Source organism: Eufriesea mexicana, unplaced genomic scaffold (assembly GCF_001483705.2).
Source record: "Eufriesea mexicana isolate 0111107269 unplaced genomic scaffold, ASM148370v2 scaffold77, whole genome shotgun sequence".
Taxonomy (NCBI): Eukaryota; Metazoa; Arthropoda; class Insecta; order Hymenoptera; family Apidae; genus Eufriesea; species Eufriesea mexicana.
The window spans coordinates 363482-378705 of NW_016908244.1; the positions used below are offsets into that span (position 1 = coordinate 363482).

The window sequence follows — 15224 nt, forward strand, 5'->3', positions numbered from 1 at the left end:
TGACGTCATCCGGCGACATACGCGCGTTACACCGTTATAATTACCCATACTCGCCTCGCGGGACGCGCGTAACTGTTCCCAGCCGCGAAAGGAGCCCAGGCGTGTAGGCGTGCGCTTGACATTATCAGCCAGCTGGCCCGGAATGGAAACGGTTTTCCCCATAAATCCAGGCAGTCTTCCTTCGCCGTAAAAGCCGCGGCAAGAAGTTCTTTCGCAACGGTACACAAGCCGTAGACGGATTGGCCGTATGGAACGCGCGAACGAGCGCCAGTTCCGCGCGGAAAACGCGACGAGTGCACGCTGAACTTGCGCGACAGTTTGCCAAACGTCAGGTTGCCATGTCACTGCTCCAGATTTCTCCCGATTATTGTACAAATGCATTACGCTCTAGCTGCGACGAGAGCGATAAAAAATCCGCACCCTCTCCCTTCCAATCCTGCCCATCATCTTGTCTTCGATTTATCTCCCTCTTTCCTCTCTTTCACAGTTTTCCGCCATTTTTTCCTTTTTCCTTCTGTTCCTTTCGGAAACTTCCGTCTTCTAATCGGGAATAGGCAATCGTCGTCGATTACGAGTCTGCCGCGAGAGTTTTCCATGGCGTTGCGAGTTTTAACCCCCAGGCTAGTTTATTCGCTCGTCGAGTAATACGTTTCGCACAGTGGTGTACGGTAATTCCCTGATAGGTATCGGAATTATTTACGAAACCGGTAAGCAGATGAGATACAAATGCTGCGCGATATTGCAACCGTCTAAATTGGTTCGTTTGGACGCAATCCTGCGAATATTACACCCGAGACATCTAACGCAGCCCGATGTTCCGTCACGGCTTTGCGCATAATGCGCTCGTTCGAACGGTGCCGGACAAATATCGCGTTCATTTCGTCGGGCAACGATTGGCTCGTGTCCAGAGGTCGAACGAATCGTGTTCGTTTAACCCCGGCGCAAGGGGTGGCTAATTTTTATCGAGCCACTCGTTCCCGAGACCGGGATTCCTTCTAATGAAACCTCCGCCGTGCCCCCTTATGAATGTATGCAGAAGCTTCCGCGGTGTTTTTCTTTCCTTAAATTCGTCCTATTTGCATGGACCCGGGGGAGGGTCGAGGGAGTGCGAGAGACCTGGCAGAAAACGTTTCCTTTGATCCTGCTCCCCAACCCCCGGGCCGTAATAGAATTAAGAGCGCGACAGCGATATTAAAATTTTGTTTCGGCAGAAACTTGGCAATGCCTCTCGCGGCAAGTTTCCGCAACAATATGAAAGAAATTCGCGGAACTAAGAAGTTACGAGGAAATGAAAGAGGAGCGAGGCCGGTACGGCAGAAGGGGTGGAACGGAGGGAAGGGTCGGGGTTGGGTGTCCGAGGGTGGCGTTGGCACCGATGGAAAAATCACGGGCGCCGCGCGATAATTGAAACTGCACCGGAATCACGGCGAGTCGGTGCTACGACTAAAATACGAGCAGCTGGTTAATATTAATTTTCGGATCGCGCGACAAAGACGTCTTGTATTTTCGTGCCAGCGGGTCCGGCTGATTTATTCGTTCGCTGAAAAATCGCGAATTATACGCAAATTGCACGGGGAACCGAACGCGGCTACATTCTAATCACGCGTTTCACCCGTGCACTGCTAATTAACGTTTCCCGCGAGCTCAAAGCTGCGTTTCTCCTTTTTTATTTTCGCGTCGTCCCTCGAGTCGAGTTTTCGACAGGTTGGCGATGGGAAAAAGGGAAAAATAAAATAAATCGTGGAGACCCCGGCGGCGAAATTCGTGGAAGTTCGAAAGGTAGGTACCGCGGGACGTCCACTGCATCGAAGCTACTTGCCGTAATGAAACGTTTATCGAAGAATCCGCGTCCGGCCTGAAAAACACGAGGGTGCTCGTTACGTTGAAACGTAAATCGCGACCGGGGATCGCTGGAATCCCACGTAAACGAGTTGCTTGATCCGAAAGAACGGTGTTCCAGAGAGGAAGTTGGAAAAGCTTCAAATTGGACGCGAAACTTTGTGTCGCGGTGAAGTGTCTTCAATTGGATGACGTTCGATCTCCTCGCGAAGCGTATAGTCACCTCTGTACAGCCGCAACGTTTAGCTTCGACGCCGGCACGGTTTATCTGTCCACGTATATCTGGGCACAACTCGTGGTCATAATTGCGGTGATTGCTTTTTCAGAGCGGCTACGTTTTATTCAGATTAGGTACACGATGAGAAAGATAGCTGGTATCGTGTTTGACGATATCTGCGGCGTCATATCGTGTCGTGGCTTCAGCGAGTTCTCTATGCAGATGTAAAAGAACCGAGGCGAATGAGTAATTATCGTTACACACTCGTTAGGAACCGGTTATTTTTAATTACCGCGATGATTACCATACGAGAAGGAATTGCCTTCCTGCCGACTTTCTCTTCCTCTTTTTCTCGTTCCCGCGAATTCCGATGGCATTACGAATCTCGCCGAGTTATCGCGACCAAGTTAAAATAATTCACGAGACCGTTCGAGCGACAGCACGCAAATCATTCGAGGATATCAGCGGTATCTCGCTGGCCGGTAATCGATACGAGCGTTGTTAGTCGTACAAGCGTTATTCGTAATCGCGATTGTACGAGCGGCCAAGGTTTCCCTCTTCGTACACCTTTTTCTCAATTTTTCCAACTCACGCCTGATTCACGAGATACGCGTTGTCCGACGAGCGACCGCGACAATTATCGTCCACGGCGCGCGCCAGACTCTGGCGCCATTTACGAGCGATCCGCCATCTTGTCACCGTGATTCCGTCGCGGTTCTCTAACGTTGACCACGATTCTCGACGATTCACGATTCACCGTACCGCGAGCTAACGGAGAGTGCACTTTTCTTCTTTTTCTCCCCCACTTTTAAGAGAGAAAAAGGAACCCCAAGTGCTGGCTGAACCGTAGAGTCGGATTATCTTAGGGATCAATTCAGTCGCGTTTGTACGCGATCGCGAAGCTTTCAGCGGTCGAGCAATAGCCGGAATTCCTTCGTCGATCCTTCACGATTATTTCCTGCGTCGTGACGCCGAGGACCACCCAGTCTTCGGCGAATTATAACGGACCGAGATGCATCGCTCTGTCATCGATTACGTTCCCGCTTTTCACTCGTTATCCTCCCATCTCGTTCTTTTATTTCGCTGCTCCACTTTTTCCCCGTTGCTGCAATCGGAGAAAGAGCATGGGATCGCGAGTTGGGATATAGAATGGTTGTATATTTTTTTTGTTTGTTTTTGCTTTTGACGTAACATAAACCAGAGAATAACTATCTTTCCGCGCAGCGTATGCCAGGCAATGATATTTTTTTCACCTCGCGGCACCCGACCCGGGATTTCGAGGGGACGCAGCGAATGAAATCGCTGGTCACAGTTCGCAGGAAGTCGAGCGTTCGGCTGCAATGGATCATTCGCTGTACGATCCAGCCGCTATTTCGCCGCGTGTTTTCCTTGTTTCCTGGCACGGGCTAAATAACTCGCAATCGTGTAACGGATCGAAATTATCCCTCTACCCGACACTCTCTACCGTTTGCTCCAGAAACAGCGGCCATACACACGGACAGCGCTCGCTGGCCGCGTAACGGGGCCAGGAACCGCGAGCCCAATCGCTTTCTCGATTTGCATATTGCGTAACGGCGTAACCGATAGTCGCGGCGCGACTACGACCCGTCGGTGCAAGTTTCGACGTTTCGCCTTTCCTTCGCAACGAGGTAATTTTCGAAACGTGCAACGACCACCGGAATCGTCGCGTGCATATCGTACCGGGGTGGAAAATCCGGCACGATCGCGCTCGCGTTTCCGTCGTTCGAGCGCCGATAATGTTTATGAAATCGGCGAAACGTCGATCGAACAGTCAGGGAAACGATAACGCGGAGGTCGGTGATAATTGAATCTCGTCCACCGGCCGACTACTCTCGCGGCGAGCTATTCGTGGACCGCGAGCACCGTTTCCGTGGTTTTCGTCCACTTCGAGTACGAAAGAAAGTTTGGGAAATTGGATAGATCGGCGGTATCGTTGGATCGGAACGCTTGGCGGATCGGCAGGGGAAATGTTTGCCTGGCGCGTTTCGAGCATCGTTTGCGCCGGGCCCCGCGAATCCCCGTGTAACGACATTAATCAAGGGATTCGCGTAATTTTAATTAAAAACCGCGCCTGGCCGGCGAACGACCGTGAAACAAATTTAATTAATTTTTCACCGGTTAGCACCGCGGCTCGATTCCCCGCGTCGACGACAATCCCTGCGACTCGTTATTTATCTAGGCCGAAAGGAACGGCGCTACGGGTGGGACGCGATCGAAAGCGGATTTCTGTATTAACGCGAGTACAATCGCGACCGAACGAACGGTGAATTAGCGGCGAGGCCGGCCCACCGCGAAATTGTTCGCGGTGTCGCGAATCGGCCGGCGCATTATCGCCGCATCATCGATATTCCTGCCCCATCCCTGGTCTCATCTTTATTACGACAGGAGTTCAATAAGCTCGCGGATGAAACCGAAGCTTGACGAGCTTTCGTTACGATTGCGCCGGCTCGACCCATTCTTATCGCCGCATTTATATACACGCTTTTACACTCGCGAATAGAATTATACGATCGAATACGTATATCTTTGCCGGAGAATGAACTGGAAAGGAAAATAAACGATTCGAGAGCCCGAAAATACGACGCTTCTGTTCCCCGTCACCGATATTCGATTTTTAATCACCGGACAGCGCTCCAACGACCAAAGTGTTTCTCGTGGTCTTCTCGGGAGCGTGCTCGATAATTCGATAATTCGATCGAGGCAGCCCGAGTCGCGCTAGCGTATCGCGCGGTACGTGCAGCGCTAGCTCGCCGAGGGATTAATGATACCATTATTCGAGCGTCATCGCGTCTAGGCGGAATCGAAAGGGTGTTTCTAGCGCGACGCCGTCGTTGCACCGCGCACACGTACGCGCTCAAAAACACCGCCGTCAAAGTAAATAGACAAAGACGAGCGGATCGAAGCGGTGGCCGCTTTTTCCCCCGCGCTTTTTAGCTCGCGCCGTTTTTCCCCTCTCCGCGATGCACGCGGCCCCGCTGCGCCGCCCTCAAAGATCTCTTTCGCGTTTCCACTTTTTCTCCCTTCCACCCTCTACCTTCCTTCCTTGTCTCTTTTTCGCATGATCCAACGCGACGGTAGTTCGAGCCTCGAAGCGTATCCGAAGTCGGTCAAGCCGCCATATCGTCGAGTCACTTCTGGTTCCCGGTTTAAAAGCGTTTCGGCGGCCTCGTCATCGCCGCGAGACGAACGCGCCAACATATCCATCAAAAGGTATCGCGGTCTCTGGCTCTGACTCGCGACCACGAACACGGACGCTTTCGCTACCCCGGGCTTGCTTTCCGGCAAATTTTTAGACTCGTGGTACGCGCCGAAAAGGAGCGAGAAAAAGAGAGGGCGAGAGAGAGAGAGAGAGAGAGGGGGGGGAATAGGAACCCTTTATGACACGTTTCGCGGAAAGGACGAAGCTTCTGGCCCGGGTAATTATGTGTCTGACGTAATGCGGTTTAACGCGTTATTGCGGCTCCTCGGTATGCGCGTTTTCGTCACAGACCGGTTTTTACCCCGCTTTTAAATTAGTACTCGTTTCGCGAACGGGTCCATGGGTTCCTTAGTTCGCTCGTCGAGGCTCGTCGAGAGGGCCGGGTATTTAAACGAATTTTTCTTCGCAAATTTTACACGAGGTAGAGCTCGTCGAGAGCGTCGCGATCGAACATTCACCGAGCCTTACTCTCCTCTTTCGTCTTTTCCTCCATTTTTCTTTTCTTTTTTTTTTTTTTTTTTTTTTTTTTTTTTTCTTAAATACCACGTACATCGTTGCCTCTTACGATGCACGGCGAGATAAGAACGTTTGAACTCGTAGCAGTTCCTCTTTTATCTTTCCCGGCAAACAGCTCACTCTGCGCGGGTGTTCGTAAATCCTCGCGCAATCTCCCACTTCTTACCATCCGGTCGAATCGATATTCAAAGTAAAAGAGAAACGAGAGACTTACCTCCGCAGGCGGTTTGCCAGCCACGCTGACGCACTCGATCACCAATTCCCGGTCCTCGGTCGTGATAAGGAAGTCACCCTGCAGGATCTTTGGTTTCTGAGGCGGAACCAGCACTCTCAGCTTGGCGAATCTCGAGCGTAACGGCGGCTGGCCGTCGTTCGTGGGCGAGGCCTGACACTGGTAACTGCCGTCGTCCTCCAGCTCCACCGGGTCTATGCGCAGCGAGAAATCACCTGAAACACGAGAGAGGCACGGTTGTTCTCTTCGCCTATACCGTTCGTACGCCGTATATCTTTCGGGTGAGCAAACGAAACTCGAAATGGCTCGACGCCGTCGTCCGCATTCCTGGCGTTCGATTCGAAATCGAACTCGTACGGTTCACCGGTTACCATCGAGTCGTCTAGCCGACACGCGTCTAGCGATTCGACGAATTTTTCGCCGGGCCAGGTGTCGGGGCGAACCGGTGGAATTCGAAAAGTTCGTAGGTGGTCCGCTGGCAAATTGAACCGGCCGGAGATTTTCACTTTATACGCGAGGCCGGTATCGCAACGCTCTGGGAGAGTAGGAACGAGAAACGGCGCAGCAGAGGTAGCGGGCAGGAGGGACGATGATGGGGGTGTGCTCGGATAGAAAACCATTTACCCCCGTTGATTGAAACTAACGGTTTACGAGCGTCTGCTCGATCGTATCGTGTCGGCCCGTACGTAGGAAATTTCTCCGACTGACGGTTTTATTTTGAAATCTCCACATATACGTGTAAGCTGTCAGAAACAACGCGGCGGCTGTGCAGAGCGCGCGAATCGGCGCGAATTAGAACGGCCCGTTGCCGGCCGCGTCAGCAAACTCCAATTTTTCTCTCCCTCTCGCCCACCCACCACCTCATACGCCCCCTTCCATCGCCTCTTTTCGTTCGTACAGCTCGTTCGCTGATTTCCTCTCTTCCCATCAACCCGCTCCGATGGACCAGCTTCTCTTGATCGTCGAATCACCAGGCTACACCCCGCAGCCGGAAGCGCTCCAACTTCTCCGCCAAGTATATCTCGGTCGGCGATTATCGCTGCCAGCAACAACCAATCGCGTTCAAGTAAATTCGTCTGGCGCGTGATTTATTTGCACCGACCATCCCCGCCACTTCTGCTGGCCCTCTATCCATCCATCCATCCATCCATCCATCCATCCATCCATCCATCCATCCATCCATCCATCCATTCATCTATCCATCTATCCATCCATCCATCCATCCATCCATCTATCTATCTATCTATCTATCTATCTATCTATCCATCTAGACATCTATCATTCTGTCCCGCTTGCCCGCGTTCCGACCCGCGCCATCCACCCGCTCCGTCTCATCTATCCACCCAATTCCCTCTCTCGATCTCGCGTTTCTTTCATTCCATTCATGCAACTTTCACGAGCCGCTTCTCTCCGCGGCATGCACGACGAAGCAATTGTGCTTCAGCTTCGACGAACGGATGAAACCGAAACGAAACGAACGGTACAACCGGACGATCCCGGCGGACGTCGATCCGGAAGCGGAGATGGGGTTGACGTTCGGGGGACAACGGGTTGCGGTGACGAGGGGCTGCGATGGTAAATGGAAAAATGGAATCGTCCCACTCGTACGCACCGGCCGATCGTTCCGCCGATAAATCGCGTCCTTGCCACCAAACTTTCGCTCTCGTTTTTCGTCCGCTTTTGTCCGCAACCCGATTCTCGCCCCGACGAGTACCTTTGTCGCGTGCCTGTACCTTCGATCGCTTTCGCGCAGTCTGATCGGTTAATGGAGACACGAGGATCGAGAGATTTCTCCTCGTCGTCGTTTATACCGAGCGAAAATATTCGCGGTATATCTCGCGTAGGAAGATGAAGGAGCCTCCGTGTTGGATCATCATAATGGGCTCATGATTTTCCAATCGCGAGAGATTCGGGAGATATTGCAAGTCTGGCGGATCTCTCGGGCTTTAATATCATCCTCGAAATTATTAAACGCGCAAGGAGACGCGAAATAAGTATACACGGAGCACGATTCATTCTCCTCGTTTCCGCTTAAGCCAACCTGTACCGTGAATGATTTACCCACGTCCCGACGTGCTTTCTCAATGAGATATTCCACGTTCGGCCAACCACTTACGCGACATTAATCCGCCAAAATGCTATACCGTTCGCCAAGGCGAGGCTCCGTTTTAACATCCGGTAAAGAGTCGGAACCACGCGGGAGTGGTTCAACCCATCTCGGTTGCTTTCTTTCGCGAAACGCAAATATTCATAGAGGTTTCTCTGGGTTTACTAGCCAAGGAGGCAATAAACATCCCGTTCTCCTTTCTCGCGCGAGTCAGACCTGAAAGCCGCGCGAGATGCGTATCGGAGTGCCGTTGGTGAAGGAAAAAGGATTTCAGGAGCGCATAGTCGGTCCATTCGCTGGCAATATCGCGGAAAATTGGACGCGAACGATACGCAGCGCCGATAAAGACGCGTGTTATCCTTTATCGTATGCTGGACGATGCATCGCGGTAAACGAATAGAATTTTTATTTCCTCTTAGTTATGGCCGTTCGTTTGTTCGTTGTTTATACGTCGCGTTTCCCTCGTTACGGAGGGAAAAGCGGCGAAACGTCGTAGTCGCGACAAAGTGGAGAATTCGCTTTGACGTCATCTTGTCATCCTTTCCCTGGATCCTCTCATGCGTGCTTTCATACGCCGTTCCACCCTCGCGGAACAGAAAAATAACTAGCGGTCCCGCGTGCTGCGACGCGAATGCTGCTCGAAGAGATTCCGTTGTATTACGGAGGACAATAATTAGCGCTCCTTCTCCGGAGCTTATTCAGCCAACTTTCGGCAACTTTGGTGGAAGCAGCTCGCTTCGCCGCGACGCGTTTCCCCGCCGCTTCGGTAATTACTCGTGCGAGCACGGGGATGCCCGCGTTCCTAGCAAACGACCACGCCATTCGACCACGCTCTACGACGCTCCACGACGACGACGAAGGCCAATGACTCGGAGAATCAGCTGCAACTTAGTCGACGAACGTAACTTTCGCGTAAACAAAGCTGGAGCGGGCACCGAAACGATTGGAAGTCGCGGTAAGACTCGCGACGACGCTGGAATCTCCGCGAGAAGCACGGAAGGTTGGGAAAATCGATGAAAAGGGAAGAAAAGAAACGATAGTAACGGTTTACTCGTCCGTCTATTCGACACGGTGGAAAGTAATCTCTTGGCGCGTCTCTTAAAGCTAGCGAATAATTGTCGGCGGAAGTTCGAGGCTGCTGGGAAAAAGTCGGGAATCCGCGAGCGTGACTTGCCATCGGGAACCCATCGAGGTGAGAAATCCCGCTTCCCGAGATACAATTCGAGAAATTTCCGACCAAGTGTTTGGACAAAGGACAGACAAAGCGAGGAAGGGTAGACGAGATGGAGCGAAAGAGAGGGGCGGGAAGAGGGAGACGCAACCCTTTACGGGAGAAGGCACTAGAAGAGCTTTAACGACTAACTCGATGCGGCGAAACAATGCATCACGAACAATTAGTTAGTCCGAGCGCAGTCGGTGATATTACAAACGGCCATAATTAATTTTAATTATACGGAACAGGTAACGAGCACTCCACTACAGACAACCATGATTAATTGCGCATCGTCAGGCTGAAAGGCATAGATCGCTGCTTGGATCCCGGGAACGTTTCGATGTTGCGCGTTTAGGTTAACCCACGCGTCTTAATAGTTTACTCGTCTCACTGTCAGCGCTGTTTTCCAAGCTTATCCTCGGTTTTATGGTCGACGTCCATTATCCGATAGGACCCGTTGTATTACGAGCCAGACGAGACGTGGACGGTTAATCGAATGCCACGCTCGCGAAAGATCTTAAACGGCACTTTTATATGGGAACCGTTAAACCCGCCACTCTCCCATCCGTCCTCCGTGACATCGATATAATTGCGCCCCAATTACGGATCGGGACTCGTAGGAAATCGGCAAAATTAACTCGCTCGAGGAATCACGCGGCACGCTCGTTTACGGCGAGGAAATCCATCCGAGGTCCTCCGGATGGCTCGATTGGTTCGAGAGCTCTTGTCCAAGAAACCAATCACGGGCGACTCTCTTCCCATAGGTTTCAAGGAAGGAACCGTTCCGGCTGGAGATCGTTTAAAACGCGAGCTACGATTTAAAAGGAGACCGAAAGTCGATCGGACCACCGTTCCTCGCCATCTCCCCGGGTCACGTTTCCATATCTTTCCGGTAAAGCCCTCGCCACGCGAGAAAGCTGCGAATTCCCAGCGAAATTCTGGATGTCGTTCCGAAGGAAAGAGTCGTGCCGTTGCTCCTTTATCCGACAGGGAACGAACAACGCGCACGCGAGGCGACGCGCGATATTCGGGAATTTCGAATTCGAAATCGGACGCCCTGCCACGCGCTCGGATCTCCATGTCACGGTCCAATAATCGGAGAACGAAAAATTTAAATAAACGCGGAAAATAGCCGAGTCGCATAGCTCGCATTTTCTCCACGCTGGACACGCGAGAACTACGTGTGCGCGTGTACACTCGCGCCCGCGTTACGATTGCGCGCATCGTTTTCCACATACGATAACGAATAATCCAGATTTGCCCTGGCGGTATGTCAATCAGCGCAGCTATTACCGTCATTATTATTTCGGTTAATTGGATCGCAATTTTCCGTTACGTTCGCGTACACCGGGAATTATATGGCATTATCGTTTCGAATCTCGCCACGACCAGAGAAACCACGGGTGTCGCGCCGCGGCCACTGCTCGCTCATTTTCCGACTTTTTCCCTTCCACCTCGCGCTTTTTTCACCCTATGTTTCCTTCTATTTCCCCCCAGCTTTTTCTCTTATTTCCGCACTTTTTCGGCCTTTCTTTTTTATTTTCTTTTTTGTCGTCCGGTGTAATTACACCGTCAGCGGAATCGCGAGTGTGCGCATTAAAGAGGAACGGAACAAATGGGGGCGCGAAAAAGGGGAGAGTCTGCCGTCGGTGTATACCGGACGGTGCAACGAGAGAGCCGTTGAAAGCGATCGCGTATCGATGATCTTTTCATTCCCGCGATAACGGCACGTCGGGAACGCGTCGGTGTACACCCGTTACGAGGGAACAGGACCACGGACGGAGCTACGGCCGCCATTAAGCGAAACTGTAACATCGCGTGTTTACTTAACGCCCCGTTAAGTGGCCCGTTTCTTCGCGGCTCCTTCCGCGATCGACAATTAGCCGTTATGAAATGCTAATATTCTCGCGGCTATATCGCGATATCGCGTTACTGAAGGCGAGCCAGGCCACGACGTCGATCCAATCGATTAAACGGTGTCGACGTTTCACTACCGTGGGTATTAAGTCGTGCCCGAGGTGGTTGTTTTTATCGGTGAATGGCGGATAGCGTGGAGAAACGTCGAATCATCCGGGCGTGTGTGTCACTGTCGTTCTCTACGCTCGCTATCCGACCGAATCACCGATATCACGGTGTGTAATCACGAATCTCTTGGCGCAAACCCACTAATCCTTTAATCAGGAACGTAGTTCTGGCTGGGCTGGTACAATCGTCGGCCGTTTGGTGCCGCAACTGGCCAAACAACGTCTATACTAACAGGAGCGTGTGGGATACGCATAGCATTTATTGCTACGGTAAATCAAACGGATCTCGATAATGTACAGTTGACCTTACCTATAAGGGGCAGGTTTGCCTCGTAAATTTCGAAACGGCCGCAACGGTAATTTCTTAGTTCTCTCCTGCCCATCGCGAGTAATCGATACCTTCGTTTATACGGCCACGCTTTTCCTTCCGTCGTTCCAAAAGTAATTCGCGGGATTGGTACGTAATCGTACCGGGATCGCGTAAAATTCGAGGAGAGACCGAAACTCAAACGTCGAATGGATCACCGCTAATTGCGTGGTCCACCAGTGTATCGATATTTAGCCCACAGATCCACGGCTCTTTTAGCTCTCTCTAATCGCTTCACTGGTGACGTTATCGACATAGCCAACTCCGCAACTGCGACGCAACCATAACACAGTCCAACGAACTTTAACTTTTTCTCTAATCTCTAATATCCATTATACGTATCCAAGTCAGTATTGCAGAGTTTATTTCCCTGAAGACGAATCCGTGATCGAAATTGCTATTGCTTCATCGTCCACGGATTTCGAAAAATACGAGTTTCTCTAAAAACGCATGATTTTTGGCTAAAACAAAGGATTACGCGAAGAGTAAGAATGTTTGGAGGTTCATTGTTGCGTTGTAAATTAGGCGAGAGTATACAGAGTTTATCAATGCCGATAATTATGATTATTCGTGCTACTGAATAACTGTGACTGCTCGTTAAAGTTCAAAAATAAGCCGCCGAACGTAGTTTCCACGCATATTCTCGCATTTTTACAAAAAGTTCTTTATCTGACAGAAATTTGCTACACAGCAGCGTATTCTGCAGTCTTTTTTTTGGAGAAGAACCCATCCAGAAACAATATCTGGATGACGTTCAATGTTGATAGGACGGTAAAATATATATCGGGAACCCGTAAGCGGGATCTTGCCGCCACGCAGCCATTGTTCGCACATCTAGCTACATCAGGGCCGTAGTCATGCGTATCGGCACCAACATCATTGTCCCACAGATCGCAGTCTTATGTGCATAACATGTATATGTTTTCATGTACTTTTTCATACCAATAGTAAAATTATAAGAAATTTCTTTAGATCACGTGTAATTTCGAACAGTATAGGTATTCGATACATAAATACGATTGATTTTGTAATACGAAGTTGTTAAAAAATAAATTACCATCTAACTTCGAAGACGAGAATAAATCTTCTAACGTTTTCACTTTTCGTGTAATACTTCGTTTTATCCAATACAGAATACAGAAGAGATAAAAGTATTTTGACATACATATACGTATCGAGAAAATATACCCTATGGAAGTGTGAATGCAGTTCTAGTTTATAAAAAATCTATAATTTATCAAATTTAGCATTGAGAAGAAATAGAAATTGTTAATAACAAATTTCTTAAAGCATAAAAATACTTAATATAAATGCACCATGAAAATTTATATTCTAAAAGCATAAATAAAGTTTGTAAATTATTATATTTATTGTTAATAAGAAATTAATATTGTTAATAACAAATTGTCCATAACATGAATTTATAACAAAAGCGAAAAAATTAATGAATTACTGGATATTACTTGAACTTACAACATACTTGCGTAAAAATGTACCTATAATTTTGCAAAAAGTTTATAAATTATTACACCGATTGTTAATAATAAATTACTATTGCTATTAACAAATTGTTTACAAAGTACATTTATCATAGAAGTGGAAAAATTATTAAATTATTGGTTATTAGAGCGGAAAAATAACAATTAATGAAATCGGTAAAGTTCGGAAATTTTCGGAAATTTCCGTCGATCTTCGGCCGATCCACGGCTATATAAGGGGCGACGCGGCCCAGCAAAACTCATTTGTCGGTTCGACTTCGGAAGTGGAACGTCTAAATTTTTCCGAGTGCGCGATGGGTGGGGGTCCGAAGTGAGGTTGGGGCTGGCCCCCCATCCTCACCCCACCCTATTAAACAATTTACTAATAATTTTTCTTATCTTCAGCTATTAATTATTTACCTCTTTCAGATTTTAATTAATTTTTATTTTTTCAGGTATTAATTTTTTTTTTTTTATTTCAGATATTAATTTTCGTTTATATTTATTTATATTTGAACATTCGAATATTTCGTATAATATTCGAATGTTTAATCATTGGTATGTTTATGTCTCATCGTTGGGTTGTTTATATCTCGTCGTTGGGTTGTTCATGTGTCATTCTTGGGTTCGGGTTAGATTATCTTTCTCAGGTTCTAATCATACTTTTTTTCAGGATTTAATTATTTTTCTCTTTTCAGATTTTTATTTTTATTAGAAAATTCGAATATTTGGTATAATATTCGAATGTTTCGTCGTTGGTTTGTTTAAGTCTCATTGTTGGTTTGTTTCTGTCTCATCGGTGGCTCGCTCCTTTCTCTTGGTTAACCTTCATAGTTTCTATTCCTTCGTTTTCTTTCCTCGTAATAATCCGTTTCTTTTCAGGTTTATATTAACAATAATATATTCTGTTTCAGCTTTTAGGTTTCTCAAGATTTCAATCGAAAGGCATCGTTGGACGACGCGGGATGCGTGAGTTTAGACCTAAGTAGTTGTAAGTTGGTCTAAGATAGATCCCTAGACTAAGTGTCATGTGCGCGCTGTCTGTACAAAGGTAAGCCTCCTAATTTGGAGCGAAATATATCAATTTTCTATCGTTCTCTCATCCCCCTCGTTTACCAAATAGAACATGATGGTTCTCGCGATAATCGCGATTCTTCTTAAGTACCGACTAGCCTGCGCGACGTACTCTCGTGTACTCGATAACTCCGTGTTTCGTAAGTCATCCAAACGACTCGTTCCGACACTCACCCTCGCCACTGCCACCCTTGTCACGCATCGGTTCTAGGGTGGTCGGCGGGCTGGCACTCACCTGGGATCAATTCGAGGGTCTGTCGGCCTTAGTCGTCCTGGGCACCAGCGCGTGCACGACCGGGGTATGGGCCCTGTAGCCGTGACATTGCATATGGGCCTACGGTCAGACCCCATGGGATGATTAATTTCTCCCCCATGTGGCAGGGGCCTGCGTGACCGGCTACAGGGCCTCGCTAGGGACCCTCGGCTTGATTTTGGGTGTTTCGCTGATTCGTCGATCGCTCTCGTTCGCGAGTAAGTCATGGCAGGGTCTGTGGTGGCTGGGTGGGCTAGGTTCGATCGGGAGGGTGCCGAGGCATGAAGTTGTCTTGTACACGAGAGTACGTCTTGTAGGCTAGTCGGTCTTTCGAATAATCGCGAACTCGTTCGGGCGCGTCGCGATTTTCTATTTGCTCGCGTATTTGATATTTCATTTCCTATTTTTATGGGAACTTATTTTATTGCGACAGTAGAGTTTTAGTATATCGAATCGAAATCCCCTTTGTAAGACACGAAATAAAATAACGTGTCAGTAGAGTCACTTTAACTTAATTCGCTCCAAGTTAGACTAGGCTACCTTTGATACAGATAGCGCCAGTAGGATGCGCCACTAGGGCGCATGTCGGGTCTCGATGCGTAGCCACCTCCACGTGGTGAGACCTGGTAATTGGAATTATTTTCCAAAGAAAAATCTTTGGAAAATAATTCCAAGCTAAGAGCT

The 15224-nt window shown here is 48.9% G+C and overlaps 1 protein-coding gene across 1 annotated transcript in view; it reads right to left on the minus strand.

Annotated features, from left to right (window-relative positions):
- Positions 1-15224, minus strand: part of LOC108554823 (irregular chiasm C-roughest protein) — a 140322-nt gene that overhangs the window by 14396 nt on the left and 110702 nt on the right. Inside the window, exon 3 of the mRNA XM_017910220.1 lies at positions 6007-6239. Within this exon, the coding sequence (XP_017765709.1) occupies positions 6007-6239 (233 nt within the window). The remainder of the gene's footprint in view (positions 1-6006; positions 6240-15224) is intronic.